Raw genomic sequence first — 24028 nt, forward strand, 5'->3', positions numbered from 1 at the left:
GAAAAACTTCCACAAGCTCCCCGTGCCTGCGCGCGAGCTTGCGCCCCCGCGTGCTCTCGGGCAAATCCGCGTGCAGTGGAACATCCAACAAACGCCCCGGTTAAAGTCCCTAACCCGCTTCCTCCACGCCCCTCACACATGCGCGCCAGGGCCTCATTCCGGTGCCGATGACGCAGGCGCAGGAGGCCCCTCCTTCTCCGCAACTGACGCAAGGAGACTGAAATCTTTCCGTAATTCATCCCGTGTGACCTTGAGTCTTTCCTGCCGTAGAGGACCGGGGCTGACCAAGCCAATGCCTGTATGTCCTTCCTGTCCCTTTCCCTTCTAACTGCTCCCACAACCGCGGGATCTGTAATCAGAGGACAGAAATCGTCAACAATAATGATAAGGCGCGTGCTCGCGGCGGGCTCCGGTGCTCCGAGCAGCGGTCAGGACGTCTCTGGTCCGGCAACACTCAAGGCGCCTCAGCGGAAGAGCGCGCTTCCGAGCTGCGGAGATCAAGCCCCGCCCCCCACCCCACGTGGTTGGAGGTTTCCAGAAGCGTAGCCACCGCCGTGCGCGTAGCTCCGGGGCCTGTTGGGGTGTTTGTTCTCTGCCTCGAACCCCCTCTGTCCAGCCGCCATGATAAGCGCCAGCAGAGCCGCGGCCGCGCGTCTCGTGGGCACCGCAGCCACCCGGAGCCCCGCAGCCACCCGTCACCAGGTGAGGAACTGCCATGCCTTCCGGTAGGGGCTCGAGGGCCCGACATGAGTGAGGCAGGCCTTGTCCTTTGGGGTCAGACTCCAGGAGAAACCTGAAGCAGCGAAAGGTAACGGGTATTCGGTGGTCCGTGCTGGCCACGATGCGAGCTGTAGCCCTGAGCTCTGCTGAGTCACAATCCCTAGCGTTCGGGAGTCTCACCCCACCAGTTCTCGACGTAGCGGTCCAACCTGTGGCGCATTGGGTGTGCTGGGTCGTAGGTGGTGGATGTAGTTTATTGGAAGGCAGAGCTATATGTGTGTCTGTGTGTACATATGCTAGGTTCCGTTAAGAGTTGAAGGACAGCTCTGCTGTAAATCAAGTATGCAGAAATCTCGCTGCTATGAAGAAGCAAGGCAGGGGGAGCGTCTGCATTAGAAACTGAAAATTAAATTCCAACATTCCAACTTGCTTTTTTTTTCTTTTTTCCTTTACTTTTTTGGGCCAGGGTCTCTTTGTAGACGAGGCTGACAGGTAAACTGACTTTGTACGCCTCACAGAGACCCATGTGTCTCTGCCTCCCGAGGGCTGAGATCGAAAGTGAGCACCACCACTCCTGGCTCCAACCTTAGCGACTTTTTTTAAACGTCTACGATTTACTTGTGGTTTATAATAATCAGAACAGTAAAAAGATTGTGGATCTTGATCTGAAATAAAAAGTATGTCACCCCGGGCGTGGTGGCCCACGCCTTTAATCCCAGCACTTGGGAGGCAGAGACAGGAGGATTGCTGTGAGTTCGAGGCCAGCCTGGTCTACAAAGCGAGTCCAGGACAGCCAAAGCTATGCAGAGAAACCCTGTCTTGGAAAACCAACAAAAAGGAAAAGTATTTCTTTGGAGAATGAGACTAGTAGTTTTCCAAAAATAATTGTTTCACAAGGCCAGTGAAAATGTCTCCTGAATGCCTTAAGTTTCTCCTTGGAGTGGGCACATAATTGGTGTGAATTTAATTTGAGACAGTGTCTCAACTATGTAGCCTTGGCTGTTCTGTAACCTAGGTAGACAGGCCAGACTCTAGCTTCCAAGTGTTAGGATTAAAGGAGTTTGTCATCAGCCCCAACAGCTGTTGACTTACGAATTTTTGAGTAGTGTTTTTTTAGTCAGGTCTTAAGCAGAAGTGTCTCCTCGACGCCCCACCCTCAGGGGACAGAGGAGGCATTTGTCAACTTCCAGGTTGACTTTGAGGGAACACTTAAATTTTTAAAAATTAATTAATTTATTTATTTTGGTTTTTCTTTTCTTTTGTTTTTTGAGACAGAGTTTCTCTATGTAGGGTTTCTCTATGTATGGCCTCAAACTCACAGCGATCCACCTGGCTCTGCCTCCCGAGTGCTGGGATTAAAGGTGTGCACCACCACATCTGACCAGGACACCTAATTTTTAGGCTTGTTGGTAAAGGCCAGAGTTGCTTGTAAGCATCCCACACTCAGTTTGTCACAGCAAATGCTGGTACAAGATCAATAATGTCGAGGTTGAGCATATCCATTGCAGTGTAATTCTTTTTGTAATTCAGGACAGTTTGATGTTTGCTTAATTTTACCTGACAGTCTGGAAAACTTATGTAACATGTGTAAATGTATCTATACATATTACTAAAGACAAAAGCTTACATGTGTATCTCAGAATACTAATTGGAAAAGGCCCAAGTGTCCTTGTGTAGTTGATGGCTGATGCAGTTTTGTTTTCCCCAGGATGGCTGGAATGGTCTTAGTCATGAAGCGTTTAGATTTGTTTCAAGAAGGGATTATGCGTGAGTATAACTTCAGTTTCTTTTAGAACACATATCATTTGAACTCCATGGCTGTGGTGGGCACATTTTTGTTAACAAGTAACTAAGTACTCCTATCTGTAATTATTCATTTGTATTAGTGGTTTATGCAGTGTGCCACTGTTAACACCAGTGGGAAACATTTCTTTAGGTTGGAGACCACTGTTAAGACAACGGTTTAATCTCTTACAGATCAGAAGCAATCAAGGGTGCAGTTGTTGGTATTGATTTGGGTACTACCAACTCGTGTGTGGCAGTCATGGAGGGTAAACAAGCAAAGGTGAGCATAATGGGAAGCCTGGGGTCACTTAGGTATCCAGTCTGGCATAGGTGCTTAGGAACAGCTGTAATCCCAGCAGTGTCTCTTCAGTTCACTGGGATCGTGGGATCTCTGAGTTTAGGTCCAGCCTGGTTTACAAAGTGAGTGCCAGGACAGCCAGGGCCACACAGAGAGCCTCTGTTTCAGACACAAAAAAGAATGCTGAGCTTAGTTTGGTGCTGGTTTTTCTTTTGAGACTATGTATCCTAGGCTAGCCTCAAGTGTGCAGTATTCAGTGCTAGGACTAAAGGCCGTATCTACCACTCCAAACTTCTAATTTGCATTTAAAAGCTGCTTTTGTTTTTGTGAGACTTAGGAATTAACCTAAGGTTAATTGGGTGTTGATGAGTGGATATAGCTTCCCAAGGAAGGAGGTAAACATGTTCTCTAGGACAGAGGTGACAGTGCCGTTAGAGGACTTGAAATGGCTGCTCTGTTGGGAGTCCAGTGAGACCGTGGTGTTTGGAAGCTTCTACTGTCTAGAAGCAGGAGCGCTCACATTAAGGGTTTGTGTTTCGTGAGGTTTTTTCAGTCTCAGAATACACAGCCTTTTCTTTTGAGTTGTCGAGACATAGAACAGCTGAGATTCTACAGTTGTGTCTTCACTCTTGCGCCTTCATGCTTCTTTCCCCGTGGCACAACTGGGCTTTTGCAGAGGAGCCGAACCCAACTTGTATTACTCTAAAAGAAGACAAGTCCTTCCTTACTCTTTCCTTTTTTAGGAGGTGGGGACATTTCTTTTTGTTGCTTTGTTTTTGGTTTTTTGGTTTGTTTTTGAGGCAGGATTTCTCTGCAGCCCTGGCTGTCCTGGAACTTGCTCTGTAGATTATTAGGCTGGTCTTAAACTCAGAGATCCGCCTGCCTCTACCTCCCAGAGTGCTGGGATTAAAGGCGTGCACCACCTGATCAACTCCATACTCTTAATTTATGCTGGCTATCCTGGAACTCAGAGATCTGCCTGCCTCCCAAGTACTGGGATTAAAGGCTTGTGCCACCACTGCCCAGCTTTTCTTTCTTTCTCTCTTTCTTTCTTTCTTTCTTTTAATTTGAGCTGTGGTGGTTGTACCTTAAATAATGGCTACAAAGACCCAGTGGTAACTAAATGTTGTCTTTGGGAACGCAGGTCCTGGAGAACGCTGAAGGGGCCAGAACTACCCCTTCTGTGGTTGCCTTTACAGCAGATGGAGAAAGACTTGTTGGCATGCCAGCAAAGCGACAGGCTGTCACCAACCCAAACAACACATTCTATGCCACAAAGCGTCTTATTGGACGTCGTTATGATGACCCTGAAGTACAGAAAGACACGTGAGTAATATCACATGCTTTGATATGCTTCGATCAAGGTTCTATGGACACCTTAGTCACTTTTTCATGGTTGTTCCTTGGAGAAATTCACATCTACACAAAAGGAGAACTTTTTGGTTTTTTTGAGACAGGGTGTCTCTGTGTAGCCCTGGCTGTCCTGGACTCACTCTGTAGACCAGGCTGTCGTGGAACTCAGAGCTCTGCCTGCTTCTGCTTGGGATTAAAGGTGTGTGCACCATTGCCAAGCTTACTTTTAAAAAGTTTTATTATTACCTTTTTTTAAAATGTGTATTTGGGGTGGGGTATGTTCATTTTCACATGAGTAGAGGTCAGCATACACTTTGCAGGAGCCTATGTGGGTTATTGAAGGTCAGGTCGTTGGGTTTGGCAGTAAAAACCTTTACTGGGTCAGGTTTTTTGGTTTGTTCTCCCCACCCCACCCCACCCCCCACCCCCGACTTTCTTTTATTCTACCTCCTGGTTCAGGTTTTTTGTTTGTCGTTGTGCACGCCTTTAATCCTAGCACTCCAGAGGCAGAGGCAGGCAAATGGCTGAGTTTAAGGCCAGCCTGGTCTACAAAGTGAGTCCAGGACTACAAGAGAAACCTTGTCTCAAAAACTAAAAGAAAGAAAATAGTGACGAGATGGTGCAACAGTTAAGAGCACTGACTTCTGTAAGATCTGAGTTTGATTCCTAGTACCCACATGGTGGCTCACAAACCATCTAACTCCAGTTCCAGGGGATCTGACACCTTTGGCCTGTATGTACAGATACATGCAGACTAAACACTAACATAAGATTTAAAAAAAAAAAACTTATCTTGGATTTTCTGTTATGTGCATCTTCTTAGGGAACTTCTTTATTGAGCTCTGGATAGAGTACGGAATTTATGGAGTCATGTGTTAGACCTGGTTGGCTTCTTCCAGTTACTGTAATTTATTTTGCAAAGTTTTTTGTTTTTGTTTCTTAACAATTATTTACTTGTTTGTTAGTGTGGGAGCATCTGCATACATGTATGGGCACAAACGTGCCATGGTTTATGTTTGGAGGTCAGTTCTCTCCACTGTATGGGTTCTGGGAGTAGAACTCAGGGCCTTAGACTTGGCAGCAGGTACCTTTACCTGCTGTGCTACTTTTGTTTTTAAAGATTTGTTTATTTTATGTATATGAGTGTTCTGTTTGTATGTATACCTGCATGCCAGAAGAGGGCATCAGATCCCAATGGAGATGGTGTGCGTTACCATGTAGTCACTGGGAATTGAACTCAAGACCTCTGCAATTGTAAACAGTGCTGTTAACCACTGAGCCATCTCTTCAGCCAGTTACTGTAATTTTTGTGGTAAAGTAATATTCTCTTGTATGAACACTTTCTTAATGGATATGATCTATGATGGCTTTGCCATGGTATGTTTCTCCAGCAAGTTTTCTTAATATAATTCTTTTTGCATTTCAGTAAGAATGTTCCCTTTAAAATTGTCCGAGCCTCCAATGGTGATGCCTGGGTTGAGGCTCATGGAAAACTCTATTCTCCAAGTCAGATTGGAGCTTTTGTGTTGATGAAGATGAAAGAGACTGCAGGTGAGTGGATTTGGTTCACATGGGAAATTTGAAGTGCTGGAGGTTTCCTCTGAGTTTATACTAATTAACTTCATGCTCTTTAGATTATAGATTCCGAAAGTTTTTGCATAGAAAATTTAAGAATGACAGAATTTTGGGACTCTTCATACTTGATCTACAGAATGAGTTTAACTTTTTTCTTTTCTTTCTTTCCTTTTTTTCTTTTTTTTTTCTTTCTTTCTTTCTTTTTTTTTTTTTTTTTTTTTTTTTTTTTTTTTTTTTTTTTGAGACAAGGTCTCTGTGTAGCCTTGGCTATCCTGGATTCCCTTCGTAGATCAGGCTGTCCTGGAACTCACAGCGATCTACCTGCCTCTGCCTCCCAAGTGTTGGAATTAAAGGCGTGCACTCGCACCCCACCACACTTCCCCCCCTCCCCATCCCCCCCCCCCCCCCCCCGTTTAACTTTCCTAACGATGCTTGCGCTGCTTTTTTCAGTAGGGTGCAATGTAGTATTTGTGTTAAAAGCCAGAAAGCTACACTTTAAACTTAAGTCTAAAGGTCATTGGATGTTGTTAGTCTTAACTGAAATGCTAAAGGTGACTGGGATTTTTGGTTTGGTTTTTGGTTTTTGGTTTTAGAGACAGGGTTTCCCTGTGTAGCCTTGGCTGTCCTAGACTCACTTTGTGTAGACCAGGCTGGCCTTGAAATCACAGTTATTCGCCTGCCTCTGCCTCCCAAGTGCTGGGATTAAAGGGGCGTGCCACCACATCCGGCTTGTGACTGGGAATTTCTAACCAGCGCCATCTCTGCTGCTGAGCTGCACAAAAGTACTTTCCAGACTTCCAAATATTTGGGGATTGGGAGACAATAGCAGGGTGGCATGCATCCCAGGCTGCCTTGAGCTTTTGATCCTACTGTTACAACCTCCTAAGTACTAACAGTAGTTACGGTGATTTGGGATGTTTGTGTGTGTGTGGTTTTTGTTTGCTTGTTTTTGGAGACAGGGTTTCTCTGTAGCCTTGGCTGTCCTGGACTCCCTTCGTAGACCCGGCTGGCCTCGAACTCACAGCGATCTGCCTGCCTCTGCCTCCCAAGTGCTGGGATTAAAGGCGTGCGCCACCACTGCCTGGCTGGGTGATTTGTTTTTTGAGACCAAATTTCATACTGTAAGTCTAGGCTGTCTTTGCACTCACTTTATAGCTAAGACTGGCCTCAAACTTGTGTCATCTTCTTACCTCAGTTTTCTGAGAGCCGAGATAATGGGCATGAGCTACCTAATGCCTGCAGTTCTTGCTGTGCCCTGCTGTGTGTGTGTGTGTGTGCGCGCGCACGCACCTCCTCCCCCTCCTGCTAGATTACAGGGGTGCCCGATACATTACTCAGTCTAATGTCTTTTCTTGGGGTATTTTTCTACATGATCTCTGCATGCTGAGCCACAAAGGAATTAGGTGTTGTCTGTTGCTCCACAGAAGATGAGGTGTGGAGCATTGGGCTTTATTAATAATTTTGTTTTTCTGACATAGTACCATGATTGAATTTTACTCCTTAATTCTTTTCCAGAAAATTACTTAGGTCATACAGCAAAAAATGCTGTGATCACAGTCCCTGCTTATTTCAATGACTCACAGCGACAGGTAAGTTGATTAGATCTCATTTCCCTGGGGCGGGGGGATAGGGATTGCCTGGGTAAAAGGCTGGGAAGATACATCTATTTCTACTTGTACAGGCCACTAAGGATGCTGGCCAGATATCTGGGCTAAATGTGCTTCGAGTGATTAACGAGCCCACAGCTGCTGCTCTGGCCTACGGTCTGGACAAATCTGAAGATAAGGTGTAAGTTGATATAGTAAATATTCCTACTGAATTACAGGCTTTCAAGTAGTTTTATTATATTTTTGTATTTTATGTGGGTCCATGTATTGGCACATTTCTGCCATGGCGTGCACGTGGAGGTCAGAAGATAAAATGTGCATGCTGGCTGTTTTTTCCTTTCCCCAAGATAGGTCTCAGGGCTGGTTGTCAGGCTTGGCAGCAGGTGCCCTCACCCTCGAAGGTCCTGCTTTCATTCTTTTCGTGGTGTTTTGTTTCGTTTTTCAAGATAAGGTTTTCTGTAGCCTTGGCTGTCCTGGACTTACTTTGTAGACCAGGCTGGCCTTCCAACTCATAGAGATCCACCTGCCTCTGCCTCCTTGATGGTGGGTTTAAAGGCGTGGGCCACCTAAGCCAGGCTCTAAGACAGGGTTTCTTAGGCTACTCTGGCTGTCCTGGAACTTTCTTCACTGGGATTAAAGGTGCATACCACCACCTCCCTGAACTGTACACTAAGTTATAACAGTTATGAGATTTATCCAGTATAGCATTTCCATTTTGTACAGTTAAAGCATTGTGCTTAGACTAAAAATGTAATTCCTTTATTCTTTCCAAATCTGTATGAATGGTCTATGTCATTATTCAAGATCATTTTACTGTCTACCTTAGACCCTTGGTAATTTTTTTATTGTTATATGTTAATACTTTGGAAAACAAGGTTTGTTATTTGTCTCTGTGTTATATGTTACTGGTGGGTTATATATGTTAACAGACATGTCACTTAGGTGGTTATTAGATTTCAAATTTGTTAAATATCTTAGGAAAATAGATAAATAATCTTTGAATGTTGAGTTCAGTTCTTTTTCATAGGTTTTGTTTCTTGAGGCTTAATTTTTCTTTCTTTCTTTCTAGCATTGCTGTCTATGATTTAGGTGGTGGAACCTTTGATATTTCTATCCTGGAAATTCAGAAAGGAGTGTTTGAGGTGAAATCCACCAATGGGGACACTTTCTTAGGAGGTGAAGACTTTGACCAAGCTTTGTTAAGGCACATTGTCAAGGAGTTCAAGAGGGAGGTTAGTTACCATTGTGGTTAATGTGTAGGCATAAGTTATTGAGAATATTTTTGTTGTTGTTGAGATTGCTCTTTGTTTTGTTAATAGTTTTCCTGTACTAAGGAAATTAATTGCATTTCAGGTTTATGGGTAAACTAAACCATTTTTTATATATATATCCTTAGATAGGGAACAAAAGACCAAGTGACCTTGGTTACAATACTGGAGAACAATACTTTTAGGAACTCTGAAAAGGGAGACCTTGAGCTTGGAAGAGCTGTTGGGAGTTTGTTCAGTTTACTGACATACATAACTTATTCATACTTGGTGATTTTCTATCTCTAAAGGTGATCATCTTGTGTTTCTTTATAAAGGGATGGCCCCTTCATAAGGAAACAATGTGTGCTGCTACTGCAATTCCTGTATTAATTGTCCCTCTCATCCTATTGTGTAGACGGGGGTTGATTTGACCAAAGACAACATGGCACTTCAGAGGGTTCGGGAAGCTGCTGAGAAGGCTAAATGTGAACTCTCCTCATCTGTGCAGGTGAGGAGTGGACAAATGCCAGTAGTTCTGGTGGATACATTTACGCCGAGCTTATCTGAATAGCGTATTCTAATTTAATAATGTCAGTATAGCCCCTTCAATTTTCCGTTTACTTGGCCTGGAACAAAGGAACAGTATGACGCTCTGTTCTTTTTAACGAATGAAGTAAATTTTTATGATGAATGTCTTTTGCCTGAATGTGTCTGTACTACATGTGTGCTTGGTTCCTGTGGAGATCAGAACAGGGTGTCAGAACCTCTGGAACTGTCGTGTCTTTGTTGGACATTGAACCTGAATCCTTAGTTCTCTGAATCACTGAGCCATCTCCATCCCTGAGCTGAACTTTTTCCCCCCAAGACAGGGTTTCTCTGTGTAGTCCTGGACTTCCCTCTGTAGACCAGGCTGGCCTCAAACTCGGTGGTCCATCTGCCTCTTCCTCCATGAGTGCTGGGATTAAAAGTGTGTGTCACTATGCCCGGCTAAGGCCCCCCTCCCCCCCTTTTTTTTTTTTGAGACAGGGTTTCTCTATAGCCATGACTGTCCTGGACTCACATTGTATACCAGGCTGGTCTTGAACTCAAAGTGATCTGCCTGCCTCTGCCTCCCAAGTGCTGGGGATTAAAGGCGTAACCTCCATACCCAACCTTTTTTTTTTTTTAAGATTTATTATGTATACAGTGCTCTGCCTGCATGTACACCTGCATGCCAGAAGAAGACATTAGATCACATTATAGATGGTTGTGAGCTACCATGTGGTTGCTGAGAATTGAACTCAGGACCTCTGGAAGAACAGTCAGTGCTTTTAACCTCTGAGCCATCTGTCCAGCCCCAGCTAAATATTTTTAATAGATTATTATACTAGAGCCAAATAACAATCATATTTCTATTTGAATGACACTGGATACACTTGTTTTTTAAAGCTAAACATACTGGTTTTCTTTTTTTTCTTTTTTTTTTTTCCGAGACAGGGTCTCTCTGTGTAGCCTTGGCTGTCCTGGACTCATTTTGTAGACCAGGCTGGCCTCGAACTCACAGCGACCGCCTGCCTCTGCCTCCTGAGTGCTGGGATTAGAGGTGTGCGCCACCACGCCCGGCTCATACTGGTTCCTTCCTTCCTTCCTCCTCTCCTGCTCCCCCCCCTTTTCTTTTTTACCTCCCATTGCTGGGATTAAAGCCATATATCACTACAAACAGCAAGGTGAGGATTTTAGGGTGGGAGAAGATAGAGGAATTTATAGTACGAGATTGAGAACATTTTGTTTTATGTACATGGATTTTTATGTAAAATTATTTTTATGTATGCAGAGAGGATGGGAGAGAGGATACCAGTAGCAGCTAGAAGAGAGTACCAGATTCCCCAGAACTGCAACTGTAGGCAGCCCTTAGAGCTACCCAGTGTCGGTGCTAGAAATCAGTCTCTGGTCCTGCAAGAACAAACATTCTTAACTACTAAACCATCTTTTCAGCACAGATATGGGGTATTTTTTAACTTGATGTGAAAGTATTTTGCTTTGTTTTTCACTGTATTGTTCTTTTGGTTTTTTGAAACTGGCTTTATCTGTGTAGCCTTGGCTCTCTCACTGTATGGTCTTAAAGATCTTTTCCACCACTGCATTTTTCAGCATGTCTGCCCCAGTCTTGACTGACAGTATGTAGAGATCCTATTAAAATAGGTTCTGTGGTATATATTACTACTTAGGAAACAAGGGTTCATAATGCTGAACACTTGCTTTCCAAGTTTTGTCCTAGGGTATGGTCTTAATTTTAATTGAAGTATCAAAGTACCAATTTGGCTCCCTGCTGACATGTAGTTTCTGTGTAGACTGATATCAACTTGCCATATCTTACAATGGATGCTTCTGGACCCAAGCATTTGAATATGAAGCTGACTCGAGCTCAGTTTGAAGGCATTGTTACAGATCTGATAAAGAGAACTATTGCTCCATGCCAGAAAGCTATGCAAGATGCAGAAGTCAGCAAGAGTGACATAGGAGAAGTGATTCTAGTTGGTGGCATGACAAGGATGCCCAAGGTATGGACTGAGTGGTGTTCCTCATGGAGGTGCTTGGGATAAATTAGTTATGTTGTGTACTAGTGTTACATTAAAGGGGGATGAGACCAGCTTCACTAAAGCGTGCTTTTAGTTGGCTGTGGTGGCTTTGAGTACAGAGTGACACCTGTCCCCCCTGAAAAGTTTTTTTTAGTTTGAATTAAAAGATACAAGAGAAAGTAGCAGGGAGAATCCTAAACCCAGTCTCATAAAGATAATGCCATGCCTTGATGGTAGCCAGTCCCATTTCTTCCCAGTATAGTATTTGGGGTTACTTTTGTTTCTTCAACAAAAATTTGTGCAATGATGCATTTTATTAATCAACACATCATTCTGAAAACAGATGTGTAGAGAAGTAATAACTGAGCACAGACTTGTTGAAGGTACAGTTGCTTTTCGGTAGTTGGATAGAATTGTCTTGGGCCCAAGTCAATCATGGATTTATTGCTTTTGGTAGTGTTTTCTGTGAGGTGTGTGGTTTTGTTTCTCTGTTGAAACACCTGAATATTCGAAAATTAGTTCAGAATAAGTGTAGACCTAGGATTCTGCTTTAGGAGGACACATTAATGTTAACAAATTCTCCAAGATGCTGTGCACTTTTGTTAGTTCTAATACATAGGATGAAAAACTATCCCTTATTTCAGCCACAGAACCCTATTACTATTTCCTTCAAAAAGGTCTTCAAATAATTGTGTAAAATATGTAAACTGTACTTTATATTTATAACCCTTTGTTTTGTGCCTTGTCTTTTAAATGATTAATGTCCTCTGGGAAGCCAGATAATTGAAATACATTGTTAGGTGGACAGTGAATGAAATGATCTGAAGTTATCAAACATGAACACATGGAAGCATTCTTGGAACAGAATCCATTGGAATATACTTGATGGCATGAGTGTTCTGTCTCACGCCAGCAGTTGCCCTGGGTGTTGGCTAACAGGTTCTTTCTCCTGGATGCTTAGGTTCAGCAGACTGTGCAGGATCTTTTTGGCAGAGCCCCTAGTAAAGCTGTTAATCCTGATGAGGCTGTAGCCATTGGAGCTGCCATTCAGGGAGGTGTGTTGGCTGGTGATGTCACAGATGTGCTACTCCTGGATGTCACTCCTCTCTCTCTGGGTATTGAGACTCTGGGAGGTGTTTTTACCAAACTTATTAATAGGAACACCACCATTCCAACCAAAAAGAGCCAGGTAAGAGCCATTCTTTCCCTTTGCCTCTTAACAGGAGCTTTAAGTTCTATGAGTGATGTGCTTCTAGCCACTTTATGAACTTAATGTTTAAATCATTGTTTCTAAATCCATAAGAGAGTCAAGAGACAACTAGGTTTTAATTCACATTTCATGCATTCAGTCTAGAAGATGGAATCAGAGCCAAGTGGACAAAAAGTGAGATAAAGAAAAGGCCAGGAAAATGGACAAAGTACAAAAAGCCATCCCCATTGGGGACCCCAGGTTGTAAGAAGAATGGCCCCAGGATATCTCCTGGGAGCCTGTCTCTTGTGAATTCAGAGGCTGCTTTGGAGTGGCTTAGTCATACTTTTTCACCAAATGGGTGTTTTTGGTCCCTTTCTTAAGACAGGAGGGAGTTCCTCTTCTCGAGGGCAGGTAAACTGGCTTCTCTGGAAAGGAGTGGACTCAAGACCTCTGTCCAGCAAAGTTGCACAGTAAAGATAATGCAGTTTCCTAAAAAGGCTGTTGTCATTTGCTACGAAAGTCCTTGTAGTCTGTTATCAAAAGGAAATAAAGGCCTGGCTAGGGACAAGGGGCTCAGTTCGATTTCAGGGTGAATGATAGGCTGCAGTGAGAACTACCAAGCAGAGATGTGTGGGCACAGCATGGCCTTACATAAAGAGTTACTTTTTGAGGCTGGTGGACCATCTCAGCACTTAAAGTTGAGGCATGAAAATTGAGTTTGAGAACTGCTTGGACCATGGAGTGTGACTGTCTCCACAGTTGTTTTATTCTAAACTCATTCAGTCTCCAGTTTTTCTAGGAAACTCTAGCGTTGCTGTTTGTGCAGCTATATGAAGGAAAGTGTGTGGTGACGTCTCATTACTGAGCACATTGCCTGTCTCATCCTATTTCCCTACACTGCAAGCCAAAAGCCACAGTGTTTAAGTCCTTGTTCTGATGCCTTAAACTTTAACCCTTAAAGCTTCATCTGGTACAACATGATTGCTTAGCTGGAGCAACAACTATAGTGTGCACTTGTACACTAGTCCTGCTCTGTCCTTGTAAGATGTAAGCCTTTGTTCGGAGAGAAACACACAACAGGAAGCTAATACTTTAAAATGGATTTCTCTAGTAAGCTTTTTTCTGTATAAATAGTTAAGTCATATTACCAAGTCAGTTTTCTTCCCCAGGTGTTTTCTACCGCTGCTGATGGACAAACTCAAGTGGAGATTAAAGTGTGCCAGGGAGAACGAGAGATGGCTGGGGACAACAAACTGTTAGGACAGTTTACTCTGGTGGGTATTTTGGATCTGAATATCATGGTTTTTGGTCTTCAGCTTGCAAAGATGACAGTATTTTAACCTCACTAAACTGCTGACATACAGGCATACTGTGTTATTTTTGAGATTAAATTTTTATAGGTTAATTTTGAAACTCATGATTTCAGTTTTTATCTGAAAGTGCTTTGGTTTTAGAACTTTAAATTTATAAAAGCCTGGGAAATGTTCAAACTAAGAAGTAATGCTGAGTTGGGCGTGGTGGCGCACGCCTTTAATCCCAGCACTCGGGAGGCAGAGGTGGGCGGATCGCTGTGAGTTCGAGGCCAGCCTGGTCTACAAAGTGAGTCCAGGACAGCCAAGGCTAACACAGAGAGACCCTGTCTCGAAAAACCAAAAAAAAAAAAAAAGAAAAAAAAAAGAAGTAATGCTAACTCAAATTAGTTGTATCATGAGTACTCATCTCAAAAACACTTGATAGCTACTGTTTTGGGTCAACATTGCTACAGTAGAGGGGTTTCCTCAGTTACTATGTAAACTCTGGACACATACCAACAAGGTTATTGACTCCTTGAAGCCTAGTTGATTTTAGGAAGCATTAAAACTATCATCAGTTAAAATCTCAAGCTTCACTCAATATTGAGTAAAGATACCACTTGTTTTAGGAGGCAATGTTTGGAAATGGGAGCTCACTCTAGATATTTATTCCAGATTGGAATTCCCCCAGCCCCTCGTGGAGTCCCTCAGATTGAAGTTACATTTGACATTGATGCCAATGGGATCGTGCATGTTTCCGCCAAAGATAAAGGAACAGGGCGAGAGCAGCAAAGTAAGTATAGAATGTATGAATGACTCCTGAGTGAGGCTGAGGACCTTAGTCCAACAGAGAGTGCCTTCCTCACATATGTGATGCCGTGGGTTTGGTTGCCATCAACAAAAAGTAAGGTGGCCATTACTAAGAAATACATCCCCTCTCCCTTTGTTTGCTGCTTCTCCCCTAGGCAGGTTGTTAACCACACTGCCCTTTTCCAGGTATCAGTGATAGCTGCCTCTAAACATTTTTTTTAATAATTTATTTTTATTGTATATGCATTGGTGTTTTGCCTGCATGTATGTCTGTGTGAGGGTGTCAGATCTTGGAGTTACAGACAGTTGTGAGCTGCCATGTGGGTGCTGGGAATCTTAAACCTAGGTTCTCCTTTGGAACTAGTGCTACTGCTTTTTTTGTTTTGTTTTGTGAGACAGGGTTTCTCTATGTTAGATTGGCTGTCCTGGATTTGTAGTCCAGGCTGGCCTCAAAATGAAAGCAATCTGCCTCCTGAGTGTTAGGATTAAAGGCATGTGCCACCACACCCAGCAGAACAAGGGCTTTTAAACCATGGAGCCAGGGTGTCGGCCATAACTTTATTTTATTTTAAATCTTACACTTGCAGAGATGCATTTCTAGGCTTTTGTTTTGTTTTGAGGCAGGTTCTCACTTTGTATCCCTGGTTGGCCTGGAACTTGCTGGCCTCAAACCCTGAGATCTGCCTGCCTCTTCCTTCCAAATGATGGGGGATATATCTCTGATTTTATTTTATTTTTTTAAATCCCAGATGCCAAATTATCCAGGCATTTGGGGTTTTGTTTTTTTAAAGATTTTTTTTTTTTAAATAATATCATTATGAAGGGGCAAACAGGCAATCCCGACCTTGTGTATTGCTGAAGTTTCAGTTGTTGGGAGACAGACCACTTGATATTTGTATACAATTTACTTGATTAATGTTAATAATTTGAATCATTCAGATTAATTACTATAAATAGTGTTAGTCTGTAGCCATGCTGGCCTTGAACTCTGATCTGCCTGCTTCCAGGGTGCTGAGATTAAAGGTGTGCATCAACGTGACTAATGTAATGTTATTTCTCTTCTTTTTTTAAACTACAGTTGTAATCCAGTCTTCTGGTGGATTAAGCAAAGATGATATTGAAAATATGGTTAAGAATGCAGAGAAGTATGCTGAGGAAGACCGGAGAAAGAAGGTGATTACTTGCTGAACACATTAAAGCTGAGAGTAGAGTTGGGCAGTCTTAAGTTTCTGGCTTCTCATCTCCTAATCTGTCCTTCCTTCCCTTAATTACAATTTGTTTAGAATGTCTTTGTCTAGTGTGAGATTAAGCCATGTAGTCAAGATGACTTGAGACAGCCCTCCCACTTCTTAACCTCCTTAGTACCCTAGATAAAGGGCATATACTGGATTTGGAATATTCTTCTAGTGTCCACTATCAAAATTCCCAACTCACAAAAGTCAGCTCAACTTCCTCATTGATGACTGTACTTCCTAGTACAGCCATTATTCTTAGGTCCATTTAGCTTTCCTGTTAGCCGAGTGGCTAGTAACTTTTGTTTTTGTTTTTCCAAGACAGGGTTTCTCTGTATAGCCTTGGCTGTCTGGACTCACATTATAAACCAGGCTGGTCTCAAACTCACAGAGGTCCACCTGCCTCTGCCTCCCGAGTGCTGGGATTAAAGGCCTGTGCCACCACACCCACTGGCTAGCAACTTCTTATCTCACTTGCTATAGGAATTAATGAAACTGGGTGATTGCAAAGTTACTTATGTTAAATTAATAATTTCTCTAAGGAACGTGTTGAAGCAGTTAATATGGCTGAAGGAATTATTCATGACACAGAAACCAAGATGGAAGAATTCAAGGATCAGTTGCCTGCTGATGAGGTAACAATTCAAGAGAATTTTTCCTTGGGTTTGATAGTAATTGGGTCTTTTAGAAATATGAATTAGAGGTGGAAGTGGGGAGACAAAAAATATTTAGAAATCTAAATAGTATACAACATGTAATGAGATAGAAAACCTAAAAACTTGAAATTTTTTTGGTTTTGCCTTTTCCAGTGCAACAAGCTAAAGGAAGAGATTTCTAAAATGAGAGAACTCCTTGCTCGAAAGGACAGTGAAACAGGAGAAAACATTAGGCAGGCAGCATCTTCCCTTCAGCAGGCATCATTGAAACTCTTCGAAATGGCATATAAAAAGGTACACGGGCTGGAGGGGTGTGTTGGGCTTCAGTACTGGGGTCCCATCTATAACCATTTATAGAAGTGAGAATATTGGGAATAAACTGTCAGGGAAAGGCGCAGGGAACACCTGTGGTATGTAAGGTAGGGGAGGGAATGAGGTGTGCATGATGGATGAGGCATGTTGAACACAGCAAAATGTTGTGGCTAATGTGATATTTGAGTGATTCTCAAATATTTTCTCAACAGATGGCATCTGAACGGGAAGGTTCTGGAAGTTCTGGCACTGGGGAACAGAAAGAAGATCAGAAGGAGGAGAAACAGTAACAGTGGCAGTGCATTGTGGAGCCACAAGGACAACATACTATGAAGCTTGGGAGCAAAGGGACTTCCTGAGCAGAAAAGGGGCAGTCTTCTTACTGTGTTTTTGCAGTATTCCATATATAATTTCCTTAATAAATATAGTGACAATTAGCTAACTCATTAAGTGGGCAATAAATTCAGCAGTAGCAGGCTCATACTGTTCTGTCACTAGCCTGTTATTTTCAGCTGCATGTAAAGGGTTGGGACAGGGCTCTATATCAATTGTTACTAAGGTATATCTGGTTTATCCTAAAGTGGCCATGTTTTCAAGGTGGGAAGCCCATTTCACATGCAATGGAGGTGGTCTGTCATGGACCTTGAATTAAGACTCTTAAGTAGATCCTTGTTGGCCAAGGGCACTGCTACAAAGAATGACCTATGTGTATATATATTTGTTCCTTCAACTGAGGCCTTTTAAGATAGCTACCTGTGCCATGGTCTATAGGTACAGAAGCTAGGCCAATGGAAACTGTTATTCATAGCTTAAAAAGATACAAAAAAGTAATGAAGCCTGTCATGGGCCTAAGGCTACCCTCTTAGCCATTCTCTGGCATTTATATCCTTGATGATTGTTTTTTTCCATCCAGTCTGGTTTTTTTTTTTTTTTTTTTTTTTTAAGAAATAAAATTCTAAGCCGAGTGGTGGTGGTGGCGCACACCTTTAATCCCAGCACTCAGGAGGCAGAGGCAGGTAGATGTGAAGTTCAAGACCAGCCTGGACTAGAGGGAGTTCTAGTATAGCCAGGGCTACACAGAAACCCTGTCTCAAGAAAAATAAAAAAATAAAATAAAATTCTGAAAGTATCTTGTTCTCCTTTGTGGATGGTGATATCTTCAGGACTCTGACTTTTTGCAGGATTTTCTAACATTGGCTAAAAGGTTAAACAAACTGAATATGAGTCAGTTGTGGTGGCAGACACCCTTAATCCCAGCATTCTCGAGGCAGAGGCGGGCAGATGTGAGTTCAAAGCCAGCCTGGTCTACAGAGCAAGTCTAGGACAGCCAAGGCTACATACACAATCTGAAGATGTGGAGGGACTAATATAAAATGTTGGCATGTGTGCTGGATGTGGAAGCAGACTCAGGAAGCAGTTTGAAGCCAGGTAGGACCAAAAAGCGAGATCGTCTCAATAAGGTACTGGTGTAAACAAATCTAAAAAGGTTTTAGCTTGAGCAAAATCGCAAGCAGGATTTGTTTAAAGAAAAGAGTTAGGAAGCTGGCTGTTGTGGCACATACCTTTAATCCCAGCACTTGGAGGCAGAGGCAGGTGGATCGCTGTGAGTTAAGAGGCCAGCCTGGTCTACAAAGCGAGTCCAAGGCAGTCAAGGTTAACAGAGACCCTGTCTGGGGGTGGGGGGAGGAATAATAAAATAGTTATGTAATGTTGGATTTCAGTGACAGGTGCCCAAAATTGTTGCCATTTTCCCATCCTTGGTGTATTATCAGGAGGACCACTGCACAGCTGGGTTGCTGAGAATTAAACTCAGGACCTTTGGAAGAGCAGACAGTGCTCTTAATCTCTGAGCCATCTCTCCAGCCCCCAAACTTGTTTTTATTTTTATTTTTAAAGATTTATTATTATGTATACAGTGTTGTCTGCTTGTACACCTGCAGGCCAGAAGAGGACATCAGATCATATTATAGATGGTTGTGAGCCACCATGTGGTTGCTGGGAATTGAACCCGGGTCCTTTGGAAGAGCAGGCGGTGCTCATAACCACTGAGCCATCTCTCCAGCCCCCAAACTTGTTTTTAGAAACAGGGTTTCTATGCGTAGCATTGCTTGACCTGGACTCTTTGTAGACCAGGATGACCTCAAAGTCACAGTGACCCACCTGCCTCTGCCTCCCAAGTGCTGAGGTTAAAGGTGTGTGCCCCCAAACCTGGCTTTGAAAAAGCAAACCTTTGTTGTTTTGTTTTTTGTTTTTTTTCAAAGTGACTATTGCTGTGTACACAGAATTGATGCCACTAGAGCAGAGGCTGTGGACAACTTGTATTTCCAATTTGTGGGAGTCTTATCGTATCAAGCCAACAGATGAATTCTGCTATCAGAAATCAGGCAGAATTTAGCATCCTTATCCTTTTTGTTCCTCTCAAGATGCTTGTGAACAGCAACAGCTTCCTTAATCAAATGGTAGAGACCTACCAGGAGATCAGGGGCAAGGCCTCTGGACTTGATTCCCAGGGTTTTGTTACCAGTCACAAAGTGGGCCTGTGCCACACCATTGAGTCCCTCAGGGTCACACCTATCAGGGAGGGGGTGAGGCCTTTCTTGGCTAGTTTGTAAATCTGTTCCTTCATGTGAACGTCAGCCATGTGGGAAAGCAGAGACAGGCCCATCCCAAGAGCGTGCATGTGATCCATGATGGCAGTCTGGGGACAAAGAGGAAACCAAACCTTTTCTCTTTTTTTTTTTCTTTTTTTGGTTTTTCAAGACAGGGTTTTTCTGTGTAGCCTTGGCTGTCCTGGACTCACTTTGTAGACCAGGCTGGCCTCGAACTCACAGCTATCTGCCTGCCTCTGCCTCCCGAGTGCTGGGATTAAAGGCGTGCACCACCACACCTGGCCTTTTGTCTCTTTTTTTCAAAACAGGGTTTCTCTGTGTAGTCTTGGCTGTCCTGGACTCACTTTGTAAACCAGGGTGGCCTCAAACTCAAAGCAATTCACCTGCCTCTGTCTCCCAAGTGCTGGGATTAAAGGCCTACACCACAACGCCCAGCTGGAAAGCAAACTAAGGATTTCCCTTTCTGATCTTAAGTACTTGGTTAGACACCCCCCCCCCCCTTCTAGGCTTGGTAGCTTTAGTAAATACACTAAAACTTCAAATCTTTTAATAAAATTAGCAAAACTAAATACAGAATTAAAATTAAGCTACCACTTGGATGGTCCTAAATTTTCTTTTTTTGGTTTTTTTTTTTTAGACAGGGTTTGTGTCTTTGTCTTCGACTTGATTTGTAGTCCAGGCTGGCCCGGAACTCACAGTGATATGCCTGCCTCTGCCTCCCTGAATGCTGGGTTATAGGCATGTGCCAACCGCATCCAGCTCTGAATGTTTTACATACACTTTCACATTTCTTTGTTTGTGGGTGCATGCATACATGTCCTAGCATACTTCATGGGAGTTGATTCTCTCCATGATGTGGATTTCCAGGGATGGAATTCAGTGCTGGTAGCAAGAACCTGACCTCACTGACAACCATCTTGCTGAATTAGTCTAAGTTTTAGTCTTACACTACTCAGCCCTTTCCCACAGCAATCAGGTGGCACACACTGTTCAAAGCTGTTGGCAATGCACATAGACTTTACATATAATCTGGCTACCCACTACCTCTCCCCCACATTAAAATTTTTTCATTTTAGATTTGTCTTCTCTGAAGCCCGGCTTGGTGGTGCACACTTTAATCCCAGGACTTGGGAGGCAGAGACAGGCTGATCTCTGAGTTCGAGGCCAGCCTGGTCTACAAAGTTCTACGACAGCCAAGGCTATGCTAAGAAACCCTGTCTCAAAAAAGAAAGAAAGAAAAGAAAAAAGAATGGTAGTGGTTTGTAAGATTAAAAAAACAAAAACAAAAAACCTTGCAAAGTGGTCTTTAGCCAGTCCTTAGGCACTTAATGTAAAACTAGATACTAATATTTTCTTGTGTTGGGGAGTGGCCCTGCACACAGTTAGCATACTCTACCACTCAACTAGGGACCCAGGCTTTCCATTGTTTTCTTTTTTAAACCTAATGATTAAATTTTTTATGTGTATCAGTTTGTGCATGTGTGTGGACTACATGTGTGCCTAGTGCTCCAGGAATTAGAATTATAGCCAAACCATGGCTGCTGGGATCGACCAAACCCAGTGTTCTGGAAGAGCAGCCAGGACAAATACTGCGGAACCATCTGTCAGTCCCTACCTCTTTTTTTTTTTTTTTTCATAATAGGGTTTTTCTGTGTAGCCCTCTGTTGTGGGACTTCTTGTAAACCCTGCTTGAACTCAGAGATTCCTCCTGCCTCTGCCTCCGAAGCACTAGGATTAAAGGTGTACAACACCAGTACTCGCACCCCCCCCCCAATAGCCAGGGTACCTTTAAATTTACTCTGCAGGTTGGGCAGCCCCTGAACTCATGATCCTCTTACCTCATTTTTTTTTTTTTAAGATTTATTATGTATACAATGTTGTGCCTGCAGGCCAGAAGAAAGTACCTGATCTCTTTATAAGTGGTAGTGAGCCACCATGTGGTTGCTGGGAATTGAACTCAGGACCTCTGGAAGAGCAGACAGTGCTCTTAACCTCTGAGCCATTTATCCAGCCCGTCTCATTCTTTTAATAGGAGTTTTTGCCAGGCGTGGTGGCAAATGCCTTTAATACCAGCACTCAGGGGGGGCAGAGGCAGGGGGCTAGCCAAGTCCAGGACAGCCAACGCTACAGAGAAACCCTGTCTCTAAAAAACAAAACAAAAAGAGGGGGAATGCTAGGCGTGTGCCGTTGTCCCACCCTGCCTCAGCCTGCCAGGTCCAATGTTTGTTGGAGATGGTAGTCTGTTCCCTGCACCTCACTCACACTCCTGAACTCACCTGACCACTTCAGTCCCAGAGCAGCTGTAACTAGCGACGGAATAACTACAACTACAGGCATGTACCAACACAGCAGCTCCTTTTCACCCCAGTAATATAGTTCAAATCCAGAGTTTGGCTTACGCCAGGCAAGTGTTTTACCACTGGAGTATACACTCAGTTCTAGCAAAAATCTATAGGATTCTGGTTGGGGGAGAAAACAAAAACCATGTAACTTAAAACAGCCTAGGAAAGAAGTGCAGCTATAGCACACACAGCAGGCGGTACAGTGTTTCCTAGCATCCTTAAGACCCAGGAAAGATGGGGGCTGGAGAGATGGCTCAGTGGTTAAGAGCACTGCCTGCTCTTCCAAAGGACCCAGGTTCAATTCCCAGCACCCACATGGCAGCTCACAACTGTGTGTAACTCCAAGATCTGACACCCTTGCACCAATGCACATAAATTAAAGTTAAAATTTTTTTTTAAAAAAGACCCAGGAAAGAGGCTTTCATTTCATACTGTTTACATTCAATTTATGCGGCCAAATGCCTAAGCTTTCTTCCATTCTAGGCACTAGCTGGAGCTAGCACTAGATCCTACAAGTGAAGTGCAGTCTCTAGGCTACCCCAACTTTGGATGCCCATTAACAATTCCAGGTTGAGACCTGGGCATCTGACAAACTGGGGATCTTCTCACTGGGTTTGCTTAATAGAGTGGCTCACAAAATTCAAGGAAACACTTTATCCATTCCAAAGGATATTACAAAAGATACAGAATAACACCCGATGAAACATGGATAAGGGCTAGGAGGGCTCTTTGTTTTGGCTTTTCATGACAGGGTTTCTCTGTGTAGCTGTGGCTGTCATGAACTGGCTTTTGTAGACCCGGCTGGCTCGGAAATCAAAAGAGATCTCCCTGACTCTGCCTCCCCGAGTGCTGGGATTATAGGCATGCACCACCGCATCTGGCGCTAGTCCTGGGCCCTTGACTTGGGTCTCTTCTTGTCCTTCCAGGTACTGCAGAAGAATCCACCTTTCAAATGCTAGGTTCGGCTTAAAAGATCTCAGTGACCTCTTCTGCTACTACTGCAGCACACTGCCTTTTCTGAGGTTCGTCAAATATGTCCGGTCCCTCTGACAAATTTACTCATTCTCCACACTTCACTTCAGAATTAGATTTCTTGTCATACAGTCTCAGAGCATCTTAAATATCTGTGTTTGTTTGTTTTTTGGTTTTTTGAAACAGGGTTTCTCTGTGTAGCAAAGCCCCTGGCTATCCTGAACTCACTTTGTAGATCCACCTGCCTCTGCCTCCCGAGTGCTGGGATTAAAGACTTGCACCACCATGCCCGGCTTCGTGCAATTACTTTACCATACAAAATATAAAAATAAAAATCAGTTGGGTGTGGAGGCACACGCCTTTAATCCCAGTAGAGGCAGGTGGATCGCTGTGAGTTCGAGACCAGCCTGGTCTACAGAGTGAATCCAGGACAGCCAAGGCTAACACAGAGAGACCCTGTCTCGTAAAATGAAACAAAACAAAACAAAACAAATCAGCTGGGTTGAATGGTTCACACCTGTAATCCCATCGATCGGAAAGCTGAGCCATGAGTTACTGCCCGGAGTTTGAGGCCAGCCCGTCTCAAACAAACTCAACTATAAAAATTACGAACGATTATAAGCTAGACTGTGAGCTCCATCAGAGTTACATTATTTACTCGGTTCACTTCTATTCCCAGAAAAACGAGATCTAGTACTTGCTCCGAGGTCGCACGCAAGTGAAGCGAAGGGCAGGTGGAAAGCTTAACTCAAAGTAAAAGTTCTAACGCTTTCAACATTCTCCCCACCTCCACACTCAAAGCTTAAAAACAAAACACGCATGCTCTAAAGCACCTTCGGTCTCCAACCTCAGGCAACTCCTGCATCCCTCAACCCCCAAAGTCCCAAGTCCCAAATGAACCCATACTAGCTAGCACTGAAACCCTCCTTTGTGCCCTGCGCCGCTCGGATCAGCTCCAGCCTCAGCGAAGTTCCTGATCTCTACCTAGCGGCCAGGGTTCTGAACTTTTGTTTGCGAAGCCATGATGCACACAGGCCACCAAACTCCGTCAGAGATCAAGCTGAACCGCGTGGAGACCTTTCCTCCAAGCTTCTCAAACACTATTGACCGCACGCACGTATGTACGTACGTGTCCGAGAAGCTATACTTTGCGTTGCAGAGCTCCAGACTAAGGGGGAAAGAATGAAAGACAACGACCACTCTGTCTCCCTTTAAGAGCAACCCCCATTTCACCCGTAGAAGCCGAGAAAATGCTCGCGAGAGCCTCCGAATTCCACTCGCTTCCTCCTCTAGAATAGCCGGGCCGGAAGGAAGGCGGTACCTCCCACTCCGGCCTATACCTCACAAGGCAGCGCGGACGCAGAGGCAGCCAATCAGATCGCTTCTTGTAAGCAGAGGCGCGGAGAGCCAATGGGAAGTCGCGGCGCGCGCACAGCCTCTCCTCGTCTCACTGGCCCCCTCTCTT

At 43.7% G+C, this 24028-nt stretch overlaps 1 protein-coding gene and 1 long non-coding RNA gene across 2 annotated transcripts; one reads left to right on the plus strand and one right to left on the minus strand.

Moving 5' to 3' along the window:
• The first annotated feature begins 537 nt into the window (after positions 1–537).
• On the plus strand, positions 538–17082 carry HSPA9 (heat shock protein family A (Hsp70) member 9). The gene is made up of 17 exons (XM_084780054.1): positions 538–702; positions 2429–2487; positions 2698–2785; positions 3948–4129; positions 5583–5707; positions 7247–7320; positions 7413–7519; positions 8408–8570; positions 9004–9096; positions 10919–11128; positions 12108–12335; positions 13508–13612; positions 14306–14423; positions 15519–15613; positions 16215–16307; positions 16482–16622; positions 16853–17082. The coding sequence occupies exons 1-17, from the start codon at positions 622–624 to the stop codon at positions 16928–16930; spliced, it is 2040 nt and encodes a 679-aa protein (XP_084636180.1). The 5' UTR covers positions 538–621; the 3' UTR covers positions 16931–17082.
• Positions 17083–17535: 453 nt separating this feature from the next.
• On the minus strand, positions 17536–23918 carry LOC311596530. The gene is made up of 2 exons (XR_014778874.1): positions 18687–23918; positions 17536–18486 (listed from the first exon to the last, which is right to left on the minus strand). It is a non-coding gene; the product is annotated as an uncharacterized lncRNA (long non-coding RNA).
• Between the last annotated feature and the right edge of the window lie 110 nt (positions 23919–24028).

The sequence above is a fragment of the Acomys minous genome, assembly GCF_964271855.1.
Source record: "Acomys minous genome assembly, chromosome: 4".
Classification (NCBI taxonomy): Eukaryota; Metazoa; Chordata; class Mammalia; order Rodentia; family Muridae; genus Acomys; species Acomys minous.

Excerpts from the sequence above, each read along its gene's own strand:
- HSPA9 (XM_084780054.1), top strand. The coding sequence starts at position 622 with ATGATAAGCGCCAGCAGAGCCGCGGCCGCGCGTCTCGTGGGCACCGCA. Across the intron at positions 14,424-15,518 it reads AACAGGGCGAGAGCAGCAAA|TTGTAATCCAGTCTTCTGGT; the intron begins GTAAGTATAGAA and ends TTTAAACTACAG. Across the intron at positions 16,308-16,481 it reads ATCAGTTGCCTGCTGATGAG|TGCAACAAGCTAAAGGAAGA; the intron begins GTAACAATTCAA and ends TGCCTTTTCCAG.